This window comes from Echiichthys vipera, assembly GCF_963691815.1.
Source record: "Echiichthys vipera genome assembly, chromosome: 7".
NCBI lineage: Eukaryota > Metazoa > Chordata > Actinopteri > Perciformes > Trachinidae > Echiichthys > Echiichthys vipera.
In genome coordinates, this window is record NC_139832.1 from 4532866 (window position 1) to 4550454 (window position 17589).

Below are 17589 nucleotides of genomic sequence, written 5' to 3' on the forward strand. Positions count from 1 at the left end.
AACGTTGCCCTGGCACTGAACTTTGCCCTGGCAATGACTTCAACCCATTGTCCCTGTAATTCATGTGCTTTAAATTAGAATAGGGGCTTTTACACATTAGGTGTAATCCTGGATGAGTGCCAATTTAGTCGCATGCTTACTGTCGCATATGTGCGAGGCATTTCCACGAACAACTTCTACAACTAATCTGGGTAGAACCAAGGACCGAGAAGGAAAGCGATGTAATATCTGTCTAATCAATTCTTAACATGTCCAAGGATGTTAACACTGAGCTTAATGTTAAATTGTAGATTTAGGTCGGCCTATGCATCAAAAATGAAATTATTAAAAGCCTTTTATGTTCGCTGCTGATAATGTCTGCGTCAGTCATTAATACTCACTCATCTGAATAACTACGATAAAGAAAACTTATAGCGTGCTGGTTCTGTTTTAATATAATCTCCACAGGCGGAAAAAAAAAGATATAATCACTTGGACATCTCATCAGCGTGTTTGTAAGCCAGTGTTTCCATGGAAGTCCTCTGTCGCTCCAGCTCAGCGGTGGTCAGCTTCAGCTTCTCTGCGACGGAGGAGAGCGAGATGTCCTGTTCAGCCACCGTCTGCTCCAACTCAGCCAGGCGCTCCAGATGCTTGGTGGTCGGCACCCTGAGAGTGGGCTTTTTCATAAGTTCCTGGACAAAGGGAAGAAGGAACATTAAACAAATTACAATTAATGACTTGTTGCTGCTCATAGCAAAATTGTTGGGTCTCTGTAAATCATGAATACGTCATAACGAGTGGTCTTTACCTACTCTATATGTAAAGTGTCTTGAGATAACTTTTGTTAGGATTTGGCACTGTAAATAAAAATGAGTTAAATCGATGGCTGAGTTTATGACTGGTTGTAGTTTTTTGGACTAATTGTTCTAATTTATTTGACTTATTTAAGAAGAACAAGCCTTTGCAACAGCGTTTAGAACTAACGTATTTCCGACATCTTACTTTGCAAATTAAGGAGTAATTTTGACCAAACCAGAGTTGCTGATTACTGTAACAATAACGACAAATCATTTTATTTGGACCGGATAAAATGATTTGTCAGACTTTAATCAGAAATATATGACAATTGAATATTTGTGAGTTTCAACACCTGGTGGATGTCTTTTACATTTCCGTGTGCCATACACTTAACAGGAGCATTTTTAAGATTACAAAAGAAAAGTATAAAAATGCCAAAAAGGTAAGACTTGCTTAAAGGGTCTATTTAGATTTTTTTTCAGCGTACACAAAGAACAAACAGCTAGTTGACCGCGGAAAGACATTCACTGAATTTGAAAGAAGTGTATTGGATTAGAATCCCTGACTCCACCCGTAACTGCATTTAAAGTAGACATCTCTGGATATTAATGTTAGCCTGATTATTAACTAGACTTGCAACCATGTTATTGTAAGACTTAACAGCTTAAATCAAAGCTATTAAAGCAGGGAAACAGTTCACAAAGAGAGACGCAGATAAATGCGTACCATCGCTGTCTGTTTGAAGCGGTCCAGGGAGGTGTCTGTGTGCAAGTCCAACTTCTGATGCAGCATCCTCAGCTCCTCCTGGTGTCTCTTTATCATCTCCTCCTGGTCCTGGGATCAACAAGGATCATCAAGGTGAAGTTCAATGAAACAAAGAAACACTTCAGATATAAATACCTCCTAAAAACTTTATTGATTTTATACTCACATCAAAGCCAGGTGTCTAAATAAAAGAGGCAATGAGTAACAATAATAATACTTAATAGTAGATAATGGACGGATTATTTCTGCCGAGACAGCAAACAATGACTCATGTTACTCACAAACTAGCTAATGCCTCTTAAAACTCACATGGGAATAATTAAAGAGACTCGCTGCAACCCTTTATCCCCATACCTGTCTGGCTTGAGCCAATTGGTTGTGGTATTTCTTTAGCACTTCCTCTTTTTTGTCAAGTCGGCCTTGGAGGTCTTTGATGGTCTGGTGAGCCAGCCTGAGGGCGGGGTGGTTGTCTGACAGGCCTTCTTCATGCTTGGCAAGGTCCGCTAGCAGGCGTTCTCTGCTCGCTGCAGCTGGGAGCCGAAGACGCAGCTCATTGATCACTCTGTCCCTGGACACGATGTTCTGCTCTGCCTTCCACAGAGCTGCTTCCTTCTCTTTCAACTTCTGCATGTGAAAGAATTAGTATTCAAACCATGTGTTGTGCATTTGATGTAAGAGAAATATTGAGTGTGTGAGAAGGGTCTGAATATTATACCTCATCCAGACTTTTGCAGGTGGCCTGTGTGTCCAAGATAGTGCGCGCATGCTCTCGGATTTTCCCTAAAGCAAACTCTAACTGATGAGCCAGAGGTAGACTCGGGTCTGGTAGGGATGCTGAACCGTCCTCACACTGAAAACAACCGATAACACAAAGTTGGAACAACCACCAGTGTCTGAATAATTATGTTAAACTGAACCATTTCCTCCGTCAACAATAGTTTACCTTTTCCGAACTGCTTATGATTTCATTCTGGTGCTTCTCGTACTGGTCCAGTTGGCGCTCCAGCTCCACTTCTCGCTGATCATATGCAAGCTGGCGTTCTTCTTGAAGCTTGACATGGCAAAGAGAGAAGTTTTATGCATTACCATGACATTTACCTTGCACACTAAAATAGTACTGATACAATTCTGTACATATGAGCTGCATAACAAGTGAGGCAACTAAAACTGTGCGGTTTTTCATTTCTTCAGTACGCTTTTTCTCCACTCTTTCTAATTGAGGTAACTGAGTCACACCACAGTGCTTTTGTATATATAACCCTGATGCATTTGTCAAGTTTTTGTTTATTCATTTTGAACACAGTGACAAACGCATTCATTTGTGTCTGCATATGCGCTAATGACTGAGCGTGGGTATGAAAAGTTCTTCACTCACCGTGCTTTGCTGCACAATATCCTCTTCCAGCGAGCGGATGGTTCGCTCCTGCTCTTCCACCAGGTTCTTCAGGTACCTGATCTCCTCCTTCTGGACCACCAGATCCCTGCCTTTCCTCAGCTCCTGCAGACGGGCTTCTTCCATCTTCTTGTGCCATTCAGTTACCTGTTTTGAAGTGTTACAGTGAAGTGGTTTTCAGATGTGCCACAAACAAATGAGATCACAAGCCTGAGAAAATTAGATCTAATATATTTAAACAGGTGTATCAGTGAATACACCAGAATTACCTTCTGGGCTCCTTTTACATCCTTCAGTGTTGAGATGAGCTCCTTCAGGCCTTGAAGCCTCAGTTCTAGTTCTTCTGCCCTGCCCTCCGCCGTCCTCCTCTGCTCCTCGGCCTTCCTCTTCTCTTCCTGGGCTTTTGCTCTGTGCTCCTGGATGCTCACCATGGCCAAGGAGAACTTTTCCTGCTGGGGGAGAGGCAGTGCTCCGGCAAATTGCCTACGCAGCGACTGAATGGTCTGCCGTAGATGCTTGGAGCGGTTTCTGCTCTCCTGGCGGGCGAGGAACAGAGTGCGCTCGCTGGCGTCCAGCCGCTGTTCGGCACGCAGTTTGTTGGCCTCCAGCTGTTTGATGTGAGAAGTGGCAGTCTCCAGCTTGGCCAAAGAAGCTGCCTCACTGACCTGCAGAGCCACGATGTGCTGGTGGAGCTTTGCAATGAGGGCCTTCTCATCTGACTGGGACTGACGAAAGAGATGACATTATGAAGACGGTTTCAACCGAGGGTTGTGTTTTGATTCATAAAGTTGAATATAGTTTACTATTCTAATATTGAGAGGCAGAGCTAATTACCCAACTGCTTGAAATACGATTTTATATTCTGTTTCGTCTACAGATCATCGGAATATTTGGAAAACATTATGACAAAACTGTTCATGTATGAGTGTAAAATACACAAACAACCAACAAGGACTAACTTGAAGTCACCTGTGAATTGATAAATGTGAAATAACGTGCCTTTGTATTTGATTTGGTGCGTTCCCTGCATCAAATACCTAAAGACGCTCAAGGTGTAATCCCATTTACTTTAATTGTAAATCACATATTTACTGTTAACCAGGTGGTCAGCCTTATAAAAGCTTCTGACTTGAAGAGCAACAGTAAAGTACAACGTACCGAAGAGGAAAAGTTAATGATTAAATGTAAAATGTACAAACAACCCTCAATTACCTGGTAGTCCAGTATTTGTCTTCTCAAAGAATCTACTTCCTTCTCTTTGGATTCTTGTCTGGCCTGGAGAGCAGACGCCTGCATCATGGCCACATCGGACACTTCCCGAAGCCTGTACAAGACACACAAAAAGAGTAAACACATTTTATTCTTTACTTAATTTTAATTGGGAGAATGAACCTAAATGCCTTTATTCCTAACATTATAAATAACAACGCAGCCATTACAATCAGGCAAGTTTGCTCATAGAAGTATTTTTACGGAGTGACACTGCTGTGACCTCAAAAACATTAATTTTCACTCATTCTAGGATTGTTACTGCAATCTTTACCAGAATATATATTTCAGGATGAAAACATCATTGATCACTGTCATTCTTAACTTACTTAGAAACCTCAATGCGTAGCTTAGCCTCTGACCCCTCCAACTCTGCAATCCTGGCTCTGTCAGAATCACTCACAGCTTTGCAAATGCTGTCTGCCAGCTCATCTCTCAACTCCCGCTCCACCCTCTGGGCCTCAACATTCATCTTGGTCAACTAAAGAAAACAGCGTAAACATTGTTCGATAAGATGATACCTTTTTAGGGGTCATGAACCAGAATGTTGAGAAATAAAGAAATGAAAAAAAAAAGTATTTATTATAAATCAATCACATAGACACCCTGGGCATCCGCAAGTGTCAAGTGGGTGACAGAAATAACACATCTGTTGTTTTCCTTGGCTTCATACCTCCGCAAACTTGGCCTCCAGTTCAAAGTTCCGTTCTTCCGCCTGTTTGAGAGAGTTCCTCATGTGTTCATACATTTTGTGGGCATGCTCAGCTCTCTGCCTCTCGTTCAGCTCCTTCATCTCCAGAGTGGTGATGCGTCTGGCGGCAGACACCATCTCTTTGTTGGCCAACGCCTTGTCCGCCTTATCCATGCTGTTTTCACCTCCTGATATTAATGAGAATGAGAATCTTATACTAAGGGTGGAATCCACAAACTGGGATTGACTCTGTTAAATCTTGGTGTTGCATCAACGTTATAAAACTGTGATAACCTGAAGTGGTTTCATACAAATGCACTTAATAAAAAGATGTAGATTGCGATATAGTATCCAACTGTTTCCGCATGTAGCAGTGAGTGTTCCTATTTTGGTGTAGTTTTGTTGTTAAAACCCAGTTAAATAAATAATAACTACCTAACTGTACTTTTTCTTAGCTGCTTCTTTGTGCAGTCTTTGGGTTGCAGTTCTGTTAAACATTCTTATTAGTCATGATGACATTTTACGCACCATCCGTACTGTTCAGACATATGGTGACACCCTTAGCCACAGCTTAAATCAAAGGAAGAATTAAACTTGCTACACTTTACTGTGCTTTACTGTAACTTAGTTCTGTAGGAAAGACTGCTACACCTTTAACATTGTTATCACTTATCACTCCTATCACTTATTTAGTTTGTACTTATCTTATTTCAATATGCTGCTAAACTGCACGCTGCGTATTGTTGTATATTGTATAAACCTACGCTTAACCACATTGTCTGTTGCACTCTGTCACATCTAGTTAAATGTTTGATTTATTTGATGTTAGCTTTATTTTCATTTGATTTATGTTTTTATGCTTATTGTTACTCTGATCCTTTCCAACCTTTGTATTGAAACTGTTTCCCTCGGGATAAATAAAGCTTCTTGAATCTTGAATCTTGAACTTATAGTCTCTGTGATAATTCCCCATTGCATGTATCCAGGAAAAACGTATAGTGTTTGAGAAGGTTTTCCTGTATGATGAGAATAACTGAACATAATCAGCCCTATCCTATGAGTTTACCAATTGCATTGATGTTTTCCCACGCTTGCTCTAAAGTGTTCAGTTTCTCCTTTGTGATCTCCAGTTCTTTGTTCGTGGTGGAGATTTGCTCCTGCAGAGACTCATTCTCACTCTGAGAAAAAAAGATGAATATACAAACAAACAATGGTTAACAGCCAGAAACTACAAAGGTGTGTTTATAGGAAGCAGAATAAAATACAAGGGCAGCTGCTGTGTTTTATTACCTCCAAATGTTCAAGGTTGGTGGTTCTCTGAATCAGACGGCTGTCTCTCTGTAGCATGTCTCTGTATTTGACTGTCAGCTCTGTGTACTGTTTGTTAGCCCTCTCCAGGTCTGATGAGGGCACAGTATCGTCCAAGGCCTTCTGCAGTGCTGCGATCTTATATGCAGCCATTTCCTAAGACAAAACAAAAGGCAGTGCCGTTAAAAGGACAATGTATGGTGGTGATAATGGCTTTCTCCAGATGCCACTTCTACTTTTACATTTACTTTTTTATACTCTGGAGATATTGGAATTGGCTTTGTTACAGAGTCTGCTTGTGGAATTGGACTCTTTGTTCCTCTACCTTGTATCGCTGCAGGTAGCCCATCCTCTGTTTGACAGACGCCTGCATGTGGCTGCTCTCATCCCTCAGCTTGGTGTTCTCCTTGCGGAGGTGTTGTTCTTGCTCCAGCAGGATGATGTAGCGCCGTGTCAGTTTCTTCTCATTCACTTTAAGCAACGTCAACCTGCGCAGTGCTTCGCTTAACTGTCTTCTGATTTCCTCTGGGTCCTTCTGAAGGATGTCCAGCAGCTCCTGATAGGTGAAATGGATAAGTGCTCTGATAAAACTGAACTTGTAATGACATTTTTAGGGGAAACACAGAAAAAGTACAGTGAAGCAAAGAAGATAATCCATTACAATTTTTACCAAGGCATTCTTTTCCTCATATTCGTTGACCTACTGATTTTTATTTTCTGTACTCATTTTTCTCGCACTTTAAAAACACACCGACACATTTTAGATGGTATCCGACCACATGCAGACACCAAAGGTCAAAACCAATGTCTCTCATGCTGTGAGGCAGTTCAAGACTCAAGGGTTTTTTGCTCATATTTTAAACAACAAGACAGAGTGAGTGGTCTGTTCACATTTTAAAGAGTGCTACAAATATGCAGTTCATCTTGAACTTAAGCACAATGAACCTTATAAACATTTATTTGTCACACTCACGTTGAATTCTTGGATTTTAACAGCGTCCACCTGCTTTTGCTCATCCAGCTTGTTCTTGGTTTCCGTGAGTTGCTCTTTCTCCTTTTGCCACTCCGCCTTCTCGCTGACCAAAAGCACAATAAAAGTCTCAAATGATACCCTTCAGGTTACAAACCAGCTATAATCTGTGAGAAAGTTTCTTGTTAACCAACCTTAGGTATTCTTTATAGAGAAGTCCCTGTTGATGACTAATTACAGAAAACTTCTCTTTGTATTCCTCCAGTATACCCGTGAGTTTCTTGCTTTTGTCATCCTTGTTTCTGAGCTCCTGATTAAAATAAGTATTACAACATGTTTGATTCGAAGTTGAGACATATTGTTGATTTAGAGCTTTTCCGTCCACGTCTTCAGAAGACCATGAAACTGACCTGAAGAAGTCGAAGAGCATACTCATTAAGACAAGTGATGACCTCGGAGCTGCTGGGCCCCAGGCCCTCGGGGAGGTTCAGAGGTCGGAGAACAATTCCAGTGCTGCGTGACCTGCTCAACAGCTCCAATTCGCCTTTCAACTGGCTCACCTGACAAGCAAATCGAAAGCAGTAGGGTTGTCAAAAAATATCAATACCACATGTTTAAAATGATACAATATCGACATTTGATAGTATTAAAATTACCCGAGCTATCATCCACAAAACTGCTAAGCATGAGTCTCCTTCACTCAAGAACAAAGGCATTTTATGGAGATTATGATTTCATTAAGATTTCACTTTAATCCCAGCGTCATTCAAATAAAGATAATGTGAAACATGGTCCGCCGAAGACAAACTAATAATAATAAACAGATAAATTAATATAGAGCACAATATTAGACAATGTAATAAAAAGTGGTGTAAGCAAAACAACTGGAGAACTCATGACTTAAGGAAATGCTTTGGATATGAAACAAGGCTCTCGTCTTTTAAGAACAGGGATCCAACAAACATGTTGTTGGCTGTGCTCTGGAAACACTCTTTCGTTATTCGTCAGAGATTTTGTTATATGAAATAGAAGCTACGCATGTTGGAAAACAGAGGAGACGGAGAAATGTTTCAGTTATGCCAATTACTCCAAGACATGTCAGATATTGCCACGGTCTTTATAAATCTCGATTATGTAAATATATACATTTGTCTAGTAAACTACTTCCATATAAGACATCGCTTCTGTTGATTTGGAAGAGAGAGTTTCGACACATGGCTCTGACAGTCAGCCTTGAAAAAAAACCTTGACATTGAATGACAAAGCATAAACATGACAGATATTGCAAAGTCTGACAAGGTGGACAATGCTGCAGCTGTTTCCTTGCCAAAGGAATGGATAGAAGTAAAAAAAAGAGGACGAGCAACAAAGGTTCATGTGTCATGATTTATAAAAAAACGTTGCCTATCACTATCAGTTTACAGCATTATCTCTCTATCTTGACACAACACAAGATGCGATGTACCTTTTCTTTGGCTACGGCAAGCTGACTGAAGCTGTCGGTTGCCTCTTCCCGGGCCAACTTCAGTTCCTGCCTTAGTTCTTCATTTCTTCCCACCAGCTGATGCATTTGAGCCTTGAGGTGCAGGACCGACTCAGACTGCCCGATCATGTTGTTGACATCTACATCCTGTAATACAGAGGGGGTGAACAAGGTTGAAATACCATTAAAACAAAACCCCCAAAAACACTGGATAATAAATAATAGACCCGACCCGTGAAATAGAAAAGATCATTTAAAGTCCACTACTATCATATCCATTTACTAACACTTGTCGCACATTTTCTCTAAACTACTACTTTATTATGATCGTTGCTTCCGCCTGGTACTTCCTGTTACTTCCTCTTGTGCTGGACATGTCTGATGCTGAGCCCAGCAATGTGATGTCAAAGCCAAACAATTCCTCTTTAGCTGTTGAATTCGACTTGCTATTGGATTTATCTATGATAGACCATAACACGGAACACTCCGACAAAAGTTTCACTCCTCGTCTTTTTGGTTTTGTCCCATTGCATTTATTGTTCGTTAAAGTTGCTAATTAAAGCCCCCTGCTTCATCAACTGACAAAAAAATAATTGAAATACCTACAATCCCCGTTGTTTTCAGCATAGCAAATCTAATAGTAAAAGCACTTCCCTCGTTTAAGACTGTGAGACATATGTTGTAACTCTAGGGAAACTATACAAAAATAACAATGTGATCAATGTGTGTGTGTGTTTGTGTGTGTGTGTGTGTGTGTGTGTGTGTGTGTGTGTGCCTGGGATGGGCTGTAGCGGGTTCAGTTTTAAAGCTAGAGTGAAGATACTGGGATCATGTGAAAGAAGCTAACCTAAGGCACCCCCAGGGACTTGTTAGCTTTTTGAGGAAAGGGGTTATGTGGTGTGACCGTTTTCAAAGGGGTGCCTTGACCTCCGACCTTGTTATATATATCATGATGATAATGGGTTCTATGCCCACAAGTCTCCTCTTTACAGCCATGCTCAGGTTATGCTAACCCCATGCTGTGTGTGTGTGTGTGTGTGTGTGTGTGTGTGTGTGTGTGTGTGTGTGTATGTTTATAGACATGGAAGACAACGGAAGAAAGCAAACCTCTGACAGTGAAGGAGAAGGATGATTTACACAAACACAGTAATGAGAATGTGTAACTGGAGAGATACGGGAACTAATTAGGTCAGTAAGGACTGATACCAAAATCATCAAACAAATTCTAACAAGTGCCAGAGAGTCGTTTTTTTATAGCCTTTACAAATTGGCTCTGTCAACGTGGTGTAATCTGTATTATGTCCTTACTCCTGCCGCTTTACCCAGGCACTCCATCAAGACTAAATGAGTATTTCCAGTACCGTATTTTTCGGATGATAAGTCGCAGTTTTTTTCATAGTTTGGCCGGGGATGCGACTTATAATCTGGAGCGACTTATGTGTGAAATTTATGTCAGTCACGTAAGAGACTAGGCGTATATCAGCAATCACGTCACACACACACACACACACACACACACACACACACACACACACACACACACACACACACACACACACACACACACACACACACACACACACACACACACACACACACACACACACACACACACACACACACACACACACACACACACACACACACACACACACACACACACACACACACACACACACACACACGTCAACCAATCAAAATCCGGCGGGGGCGGGTCATGGCAGAAGTGCATTGGGAAAAAAAAGATGCTAGCTGCTACCTCCGTACCTCCGAAGTGTCAGCGAGGAAGAAGAGTTCAGTGGATTTAGTGATGAGGAGTGACAGTGTTTGGTAAACGTAGAGCATGTTCTATATGTTATAGTTCTGTGTGATCAGTGTCAGAGTGTTTGGTAAACGTAGAGCATGTTCTATATGTTATAGTTCTGTGTGATCAGTGTCAGAGTGTTTGGTAAACGTAGAGCATGTTCTATATGTTATAGTTCTGTGTGATTAGCAGTGACAGAGTGTTTGGTAAACGTAGAGCATGTTCTATATGTTATAGTTCTGTGTGATTAGCAGTGACAGAGTGTTTGGTAAACGTAGAGCGTGTTCTATATGTTATAGTTCTTTGTGATTAGTGACAGAGTGTTTGGTAAACGTAGAGCATGTTCTATATGTTATAGTTCTGTGTGATTAGTGACAGAGTGTTTGGTAAACGTAGAGCAGGTTCTATATGTTATAGTTCTGTGAATGACTCTTACTGTAACATGTGACGTTAACACACCAGGCACGTTCTCAGCTCGTTGTTCATGCGTCATATAACGTAAACACTTATTCAGCCTGTTGTTCTCTGTTCTAGTTTTATTTTAAATTGCCTTTCAAGATGAAATGTCGTTTCTTGGTGTTGGATTTTATCAAATACATTTCCCCCAAAAATTCGACTTATACTCGAGTGCGACTTATAAATGTTTTTTTCCTTCTATATTCTGCATTTTCGGCTGGTGAGACTTTTACTCCGGAGCGACTTTTAATCCGAAAAATACGGTAAATAAGAAGTTATCTGAGATGTATGGGTTTCCTAGGTATAATGATAAGAAGGGGATTTTCTGAGCAGTTTACACGACAGAAAAGTAAAAAAAAATCAATTCTAGCTAAAATTAACAAACGTCAAAAATGGACACCAAATCAAAGCATTGACTTTTGTATGGTGTCCCTTAAAAGTCTGGGGAAAGGTCTGTCCTAATGTGTGAGTCTGGAGGGATTTGTGACCATTTTCATTAATTAGAGTGGTAAAAAATTATTACATTTCGCACCAAATCTGTGAAACAAATGGTATAAATCCAAAAACTGCTGCAACAATTTACAAGACTTAAGCGGGCACGTAAATGGTCTTCATATACTTCAATCGTAATGGTCATTTTTATTTCTGGTTTATAACTAGAACAACTTGACATGCCACGCTGAGCTGCAACTCAAATTAATCTTCAGTTTCCCCGCTTCCACATGTATACCACGTCTGTGAGGCCTATACTGTTGACCTTTTAGCTACCCCCTCAAACAGGCTTGATTCCTGTCAGAATTGAATGAGACGCCAGGAACATTTCACAAGGGGTTGTTCATTTGATCCGTGCGAAGAGAACAAAATGACAGAAAAGATGACACAGAAACTGACAGGCAATGCACTTAATAATAGCTTATGAGAGATTTGTCAACACTTATGAAGATCTTCGATGATAAATACAGGTCTGAACAGCTAATGCTTGAAGATGGATAGAGAGATACAAATTGTCTTTCCCTGCAGCAGAGTTTGTGACTTAGGCCTGTGTTCAAGTTCAGTAAGGTCAATGCGAACATCAGTTATTTCATGACACGTTTTATAAAGAGCAGGTGTGGACCAAACTCTATACAGATACACGTACATATGTACACTACTGATGGACTAAAATGCTGTGATACGTGACAGTGAAAGCCTGTTTATTGCCCTGACAACTGCACTAAACGACTGATACTGTAAACTTCAGATAATTTACTTTGGGCTGATGTCTTAGGGGACATAATAGGGAGACCTCTGCAAGATGAAAGGCTTAAGAAATATAACTAAAAGATTGAGCTGTTTAATCTTTGTTACTTTGTTCAGATTGAGACCTGCATTGATGATAAATGTGAGGAATTTAGTGGTGTTTTTATTTAAATTAAAGGCAGAAGTCTCAAAAGGATAGCAAGTACTTATAGCATATTTATGTTTCTTTCAGGAGAATAAGGTGCTGCATGGATCAACATCTTTGCTTGTGTGTTTTTCTATAGTTTGTTTTGAGAGATTCTTAGATTAATCTCAGCGAAGCACTCTGGTTAAATGAATTGACTGTGTATCGACCAAACTTTGAACAATTTAAGGTAGTAAGAGAGAGCCGAAACAAAATCCTGAAGTGATCAAAACATGTTATTAGTCACTGCAAAAAAAAAAAAACCCACTGTGGCTATAAAAAGCAGTTAAACTTGTGTTTAAATGATTTAAACTGTTTGGGAGACACTTACATTAGCCAGCCTTTCTAGATTGTGGATATTGATGGCAGCGTCACTTGAAGTGGTCTCTTGATTCATCCTCATAGCTTGCAGGACATCCTTCAGCGCGCTCTCCAGGTCTCTTTTCACTTTCGACAGTTCATCCACTGTGAGTTAAGAGAGAGGAGAGGAGGGAAGAATATCAGTGAAGCTGTCACCTCTGTCAAACTCTAAGTGAAAATCAAATGGACAAGCAGGGCTGTATGTACATTTGATGTCGAACTGGGTCTTTTGAAGTTGAAGCTCTCTCTCCTTATTCCTCAGTTCTTTTTCGAGGTACTCGTTCTGCAAAGAAACAAGTAACAATGACAACCTTAAAAACCATTCAACATGTCGTATTGCATCGGCTCCACTGCCAACAAACCAGATACAGCTCTCTCTTAAATCAATGTGGACTGATGTGCGTTTCATGGTAAGATCAAGAGATAACTTGATCTCTCTTATCTTCATTTCCCATCTGTTCGTCAATTATGCAGGTATCTCTGCTGTTTGGTGCATGAATCATGTAATCAAGTCTAGAAAAAGGGACGCTCTCGATAAATAATGATCAGGTAAAATAAAAATACTGAAACACAAAGCATATTGTCGGTTATAAAACGACAAACAATTGGGCTGTGGATAGCAATGGGCTCTGACATTTAATTAAGTTAATGGCTGCAAGTGATGACGTCATAAGCCACAAGCTTACTTTGCGTCGGATCTCTTCGTCTGTGTGTGTGCTGCTTCGGTTAAGTGGTGGCTGTAAAGTTCTGCTCGGCCTTATGTCCTCCTCCAGCAGCAAGCTTGACTGTGGGATCCCTATAGACACAGACAATTGTTACTAAGACTTTAGAAACAGCACAGTTTAACATGTAAAACTGTGAAATGAGTAACAAAATCCTAAAATCAGTATTATAGATGGTTTTGGTTTTATTTTCCCAGATAACCACTTGTTACATTTTGGCCTCCTCCCGCGTTACGGTGGAGGAACAACAGCAGCTGTTTCGCGAAAGACGTGTTGCTGCTGAATGTCTTAAATGAATCATGGTTGCGTTGCAACATTGAAAGGTGCGAGCGCCATAAATAAAGTTCAAAATTGGCATCTCAAAACATCATAACATCAAAACATGTGCAAACTTGGAGAGCACAGACCTCGTCAAGGCACGCCTCATCTCACAGTGTTAATGCAGTGCAAATTTTCCCAGTCGGTAAGATTCAGATTCGGATTCTGTGATTCAGATCCACTCTAAAATATATTGGGTTACGACTTGAAACATGTTACAACCTTCAACCAAGTTTCATGAAAATCAGACCAGAAGTTTCCTTCTGATGGAAAAACAGACAAACGGCGCTGAGAACATCCTCGTGCTTTTAATGCACTTCGGATGAACAGTTTGACGTGTGTCAAACTGTGCAGATGAATTCAAGTTAAGAAAATAAGTGGGACTCTTTTGTAAAAGTAGGCATTTTACCCTCAAGGCTCAGACAAAATGAGGAATAACTACATGCTCACATCAGGCCAATTAGTGCAAACGTTTTAACGATTGAACACAACATGAGGCCACTTAGTCCCTTTAAGTTTTGCCAAAAACAGACATGTTCATAAGCGATGTTAAGCAGACAGATGGAAACACCCTGAAGTAACCCTTTAAAAAACATAGCAGAAGAATATTAATGCAATAATTGTTGGTACTTAATTCCATGATTGATTTTGCATCACCTCTTTCCTTCACCATGTGTCTGACTTGTTTCTTAAGCTCCAGTCTCTCTTCTTCAAGCCGTTCGATCTAAAAAGAGTTAGAGCGGTGGGTGAGAGGTGCTCAGGAAACACAGTGGTGATAAAAGCAGCGGTTATAACCTTTGTAATTCGTCTTTACCTCTTTGGTGAGGACTTGGTTTTCTGCTTTGTATTGGCGTTGTCTGAGCTCTTTGCCTCGCCTGAACTCTGTCAGATCCACTTCCTGCTTTTGTTCCAGACCTAAAACAAATAAACACACACAGATAGTCAAAAGCCCCTTTCACACGCACACTGCAAACCTGTAATCATCTGGACAATACCTGTTAGGGTTGTATGTGAGAACGCAAAAGTCCAATTTAAAGATGCACCTATCCTATTCCCGGATCAGATATCGGCTCCGATTTGATTAATTAGCACCGTTGGATATCTGATGAATGAGGCCGATCCAGCGTTCTGATCCAGTCATTTCTTCTTTATTAATATCATAAACAGCAAATTGATTAAGTCATTGTTTGTTAGGTTTCAGGCAGCTGCTATTTTTATATTACATTTAAAAACAAGTTTGCCGTGCAATTTACATGAAAGTGCTAATTACTTATTTTTGCTGCTAATTGCTTTGTTATTTGTTAATAAATGATATTAAGTACATTAAAAGTTAATTTTTTCCCTTTTTTTTTAACAAGGCTAAATGTTTATGTCAAGCCTAATGCCTTCACTCACATGCACAGGTATACGGTTCATTCATTCAACAGTAGGATCGGATCTGTATCGGGTATCTGCGAACACCCTCAGCCCAGGTATCGGTATCGGATAGGATCGTAAAAATTGGATCGGCATCTTTAGTCCAATTCAGTCGGACCAGGCATCAAATGGAGTTTACCCCGCCGGCTCCCTAGTAGATCGGCTAATCTCTGAGTGAATACAGCCACTTAGACGTGTGAAAGAAACTCTGAACCTGATTCTCCTGAAGTTGCCCGGGGTTCATATGAGAAAACGACTCTCCTCTAAATAGACAGAGATGTGAAAAAGAGGGTTGTTTTAAAAAGAACTGACCTAGTTTTCCCCGGAAGTCCTCGTTTTCGTCCATGAGGTCATTCATTCTCAGCTCGAGCTGGTTGATTTCTTTGGTCATGGCCTCTACCTCAAGATCTCTCACTTTAATTTGATTTTTACACTCTTTGATCTCTGCAACGGCTGCTTCCAGGCCATACGTGCCCTGTAATAAAAAAAAATAAAAATAAAGAGAGAGCTGTGGTAGCTTATCCTCATGTCTTTTTCCCGGTTCCCTTTTCAACTTGTTTTTTTTTTTTTTAGCTTTTTAGGGACACAAAGCACAATGATTACACCAAAGTCACAGCCACTGTAAAGCCTTTCAAAAGCAAGGAAAACAAAAAGAGTATTCTGGGAATTTGACATTTTCTGGGATTTTAAGATTATTTGAAGGAAGTAGGGTTGGACGCTATGACCAAAATCTTCTATGCGGATATAGGTCATTTCAAATCTGGATAACGAGATATATCATTATAGAGGATGTTCTCTGGTAATTCAATAAATAAAGAGTGTATATGAAATAACCACACGGTAAAGCCTATATTTGTATGTGTTGTATGTATGTGTAATTTTTTATACATCACAAATCATAAATACTGCAATTTTTTCATTCTATTAACAACTTTAGAGCAAAATATAAGCTTTAACTTACTATGTGATTGTCATTATCAGTTTAGATGACGTAATTGTGTATCATATATCTAAATCTATGATTTCAACACAATACGATTCCACTGAATATTCATTCATTCATCTTCAACCGCTTGTCCCTGTCGGGGTCACGGGGGGGTTGGAGCCCATCCCAGCTGACATTGGGCGTGAGGCGGGGTACACCCTGGACAGGACGCCAGTCTATCGCAGGGCACATAGAGACGAACAGAGACAGACAACCATTCACACCTACGGGCGATTTAGAGTCATCATTTAACCGAACACCTGCACGTCTTTGGACTGTGGGAGGAAACCGGAGAACCCGGAGAAAACCCACGCAGACACGGGGAGAACATACAAACAGAAGGGCCCGAGCCCAGGATGCGACTTGGTACCTTCTTGCTGTGAGGCGACAGTGCTAACCACTACTAGCCCGCCACTGAATATGATTGACAATAAATGATCATATCCAATTATGGCCCTGCCCTGGAAAGAAGCCTGGAAAGTTAAAAAAATTAAGAGTTTGCAGACTTACAGACTCGTACAGGCTCAAGCGGTTTAAAGCCTCAATGAGTGCTTTGTCCTTCTCTTCAGCGTGAGCTTCCGCCTCCTTTACCGCATGCGCTGCTTCCAGTGCTCTCGTCTCTGCAGCTTCAAGCTTGGACTTTAGCTCTTCTGTCTTTCGCTGCTGTATGGTTAATGGTGTTCCTTGGACAAGAAAAAGGAAATTATCTCTTTAACCCTCGGCAAAAAGGATCATCCGGTAATTGCAGAATGTCAAATTTTACTTTGCCTGTCCCTCTAGTGCACCTCTAAACAAGCATACACGTTACACGTTAAACTCAGGTTCATATGTTTTTAACAAGAGCCACAGAACTTGTTCAAAGACAGCCGCAATAATTCATAAGCTACAGTTACTTAATTTAGCAGAAGGCTGAGATTGAACTTACATATGAGATGACTAATGACTAAATTATCGTTTTGGGGTGATACTAATGTAGACCTAATGCTAAACTTGTCTGTACCTTTAACTAAGCTCTGGCTATTAAAGTGCTATAAATGTGCACATACAGAGCAGCATTTGGAAACAACACAACAATCACAGTCGAATATTCACCCTGCTGCCATTAACTAGAGCAGTGTGACTGAGCCAAACAGTTCAATTGTGGGCTGTAAAACCAAACTTTGAAGTGAAAGACTGAAATGCTCTATAAAGGTAAGGGGTTGGGGTTAAGTTGTTGGGCAATAATTCTCTGTGGACTTGTCCCCTTGTTATACTTTTAACCTCAACACCAATCATTTGATCATCCCTAATATAAAAAACACTCTTTTTGGAGCTTTAAAAATAGCCACAATAAGAGGTTTCCTCATCGTTCTGTTCCTGTGCAGACATTTAACATACAGATTTCTAAGGGCAGACGCATATTTATTTTACCTTGCATATCCTGTCCAATGGTGCTTTTGATTTTTAATT

General features: G+C 40.5%; 1 protein-coding gene across 1 annotated transcript in view; it reads right to left on the reverse strand.

The window, feature by feature from the left end:
* The window catches only part of cep290 (centrosomal protein 290), a gene marked incomplete at its 3' end in the record, with an annotated part of 45145 nt that overhangs the window by 17871 nt on the left and 9685 nt on the right, over positions 1–17589 (reverse strand). Inside the window, exons 12-35 of the mRNA XM_083916861.1 lie at positions 16651–16823; positions 15468–15630; positions 14554–14654; positions 14397–14463; positions 13386–13495; positions 12907–12982; positions 12671–12804; positions 8639–8803; positions 7584–7733; positions 7368–7483; positions 7177–7279; positions 6529–6759; positions 6186–6359; positions 5962–6073; positions 4878–5083; positions 4534–4685; positions 4148–4259; positions 3205–3660; positions 2918–3082; positions 2486–2593; positions 2258–2392; positions 1897–2166; positions 1504–1611; positions 472–671 (exon numbers count right to left, since the gene is read on the reverse strand). Of these exons, the coding sequence (XP_083772987.1) occupies positions 472–671; positions 1504–1611; positions 1897–2166; positions 2258–2392; positions 2486–2593; positions 2918–3082; positions 3205–3660; positions 4148–4259; positions 4534–4685; positions 4878–5083; positions 5962–6073; positions 6186–6359; positions 6529–6759; positions 7177–7279; positions 7368–7483; positions 7584–7733; positions 8639–8803; positions 12671–12804; positions 12907–12982; positions 13386–13495; positions 14397–14463; positions 14554–14654; positions 15468–15630; positions 16651–16823 (3787 nt within the window). The remainder of the gene's footprint in view (positions 1–471; positions 672–1503; positions 1612–1896; positions 2167–2257; positions 2393–2485; positions 2594–2917; positions 3083–3204; positions 3661–4147; positions 4260–4533; positions 4686–4877; positions 5084–5961; positions 6074–6185; positions 6360–6528; positions 6760–7176; positions 7280–7367; positions 7484–7583; positions 7734–8638; positions 8804–12670; positions 12805–12906; positions 12983–13385; positions 13496–14396; positions 14464–14553; positions 14655–15467; positions 15631–16650; positions 16824–17589) is intronic.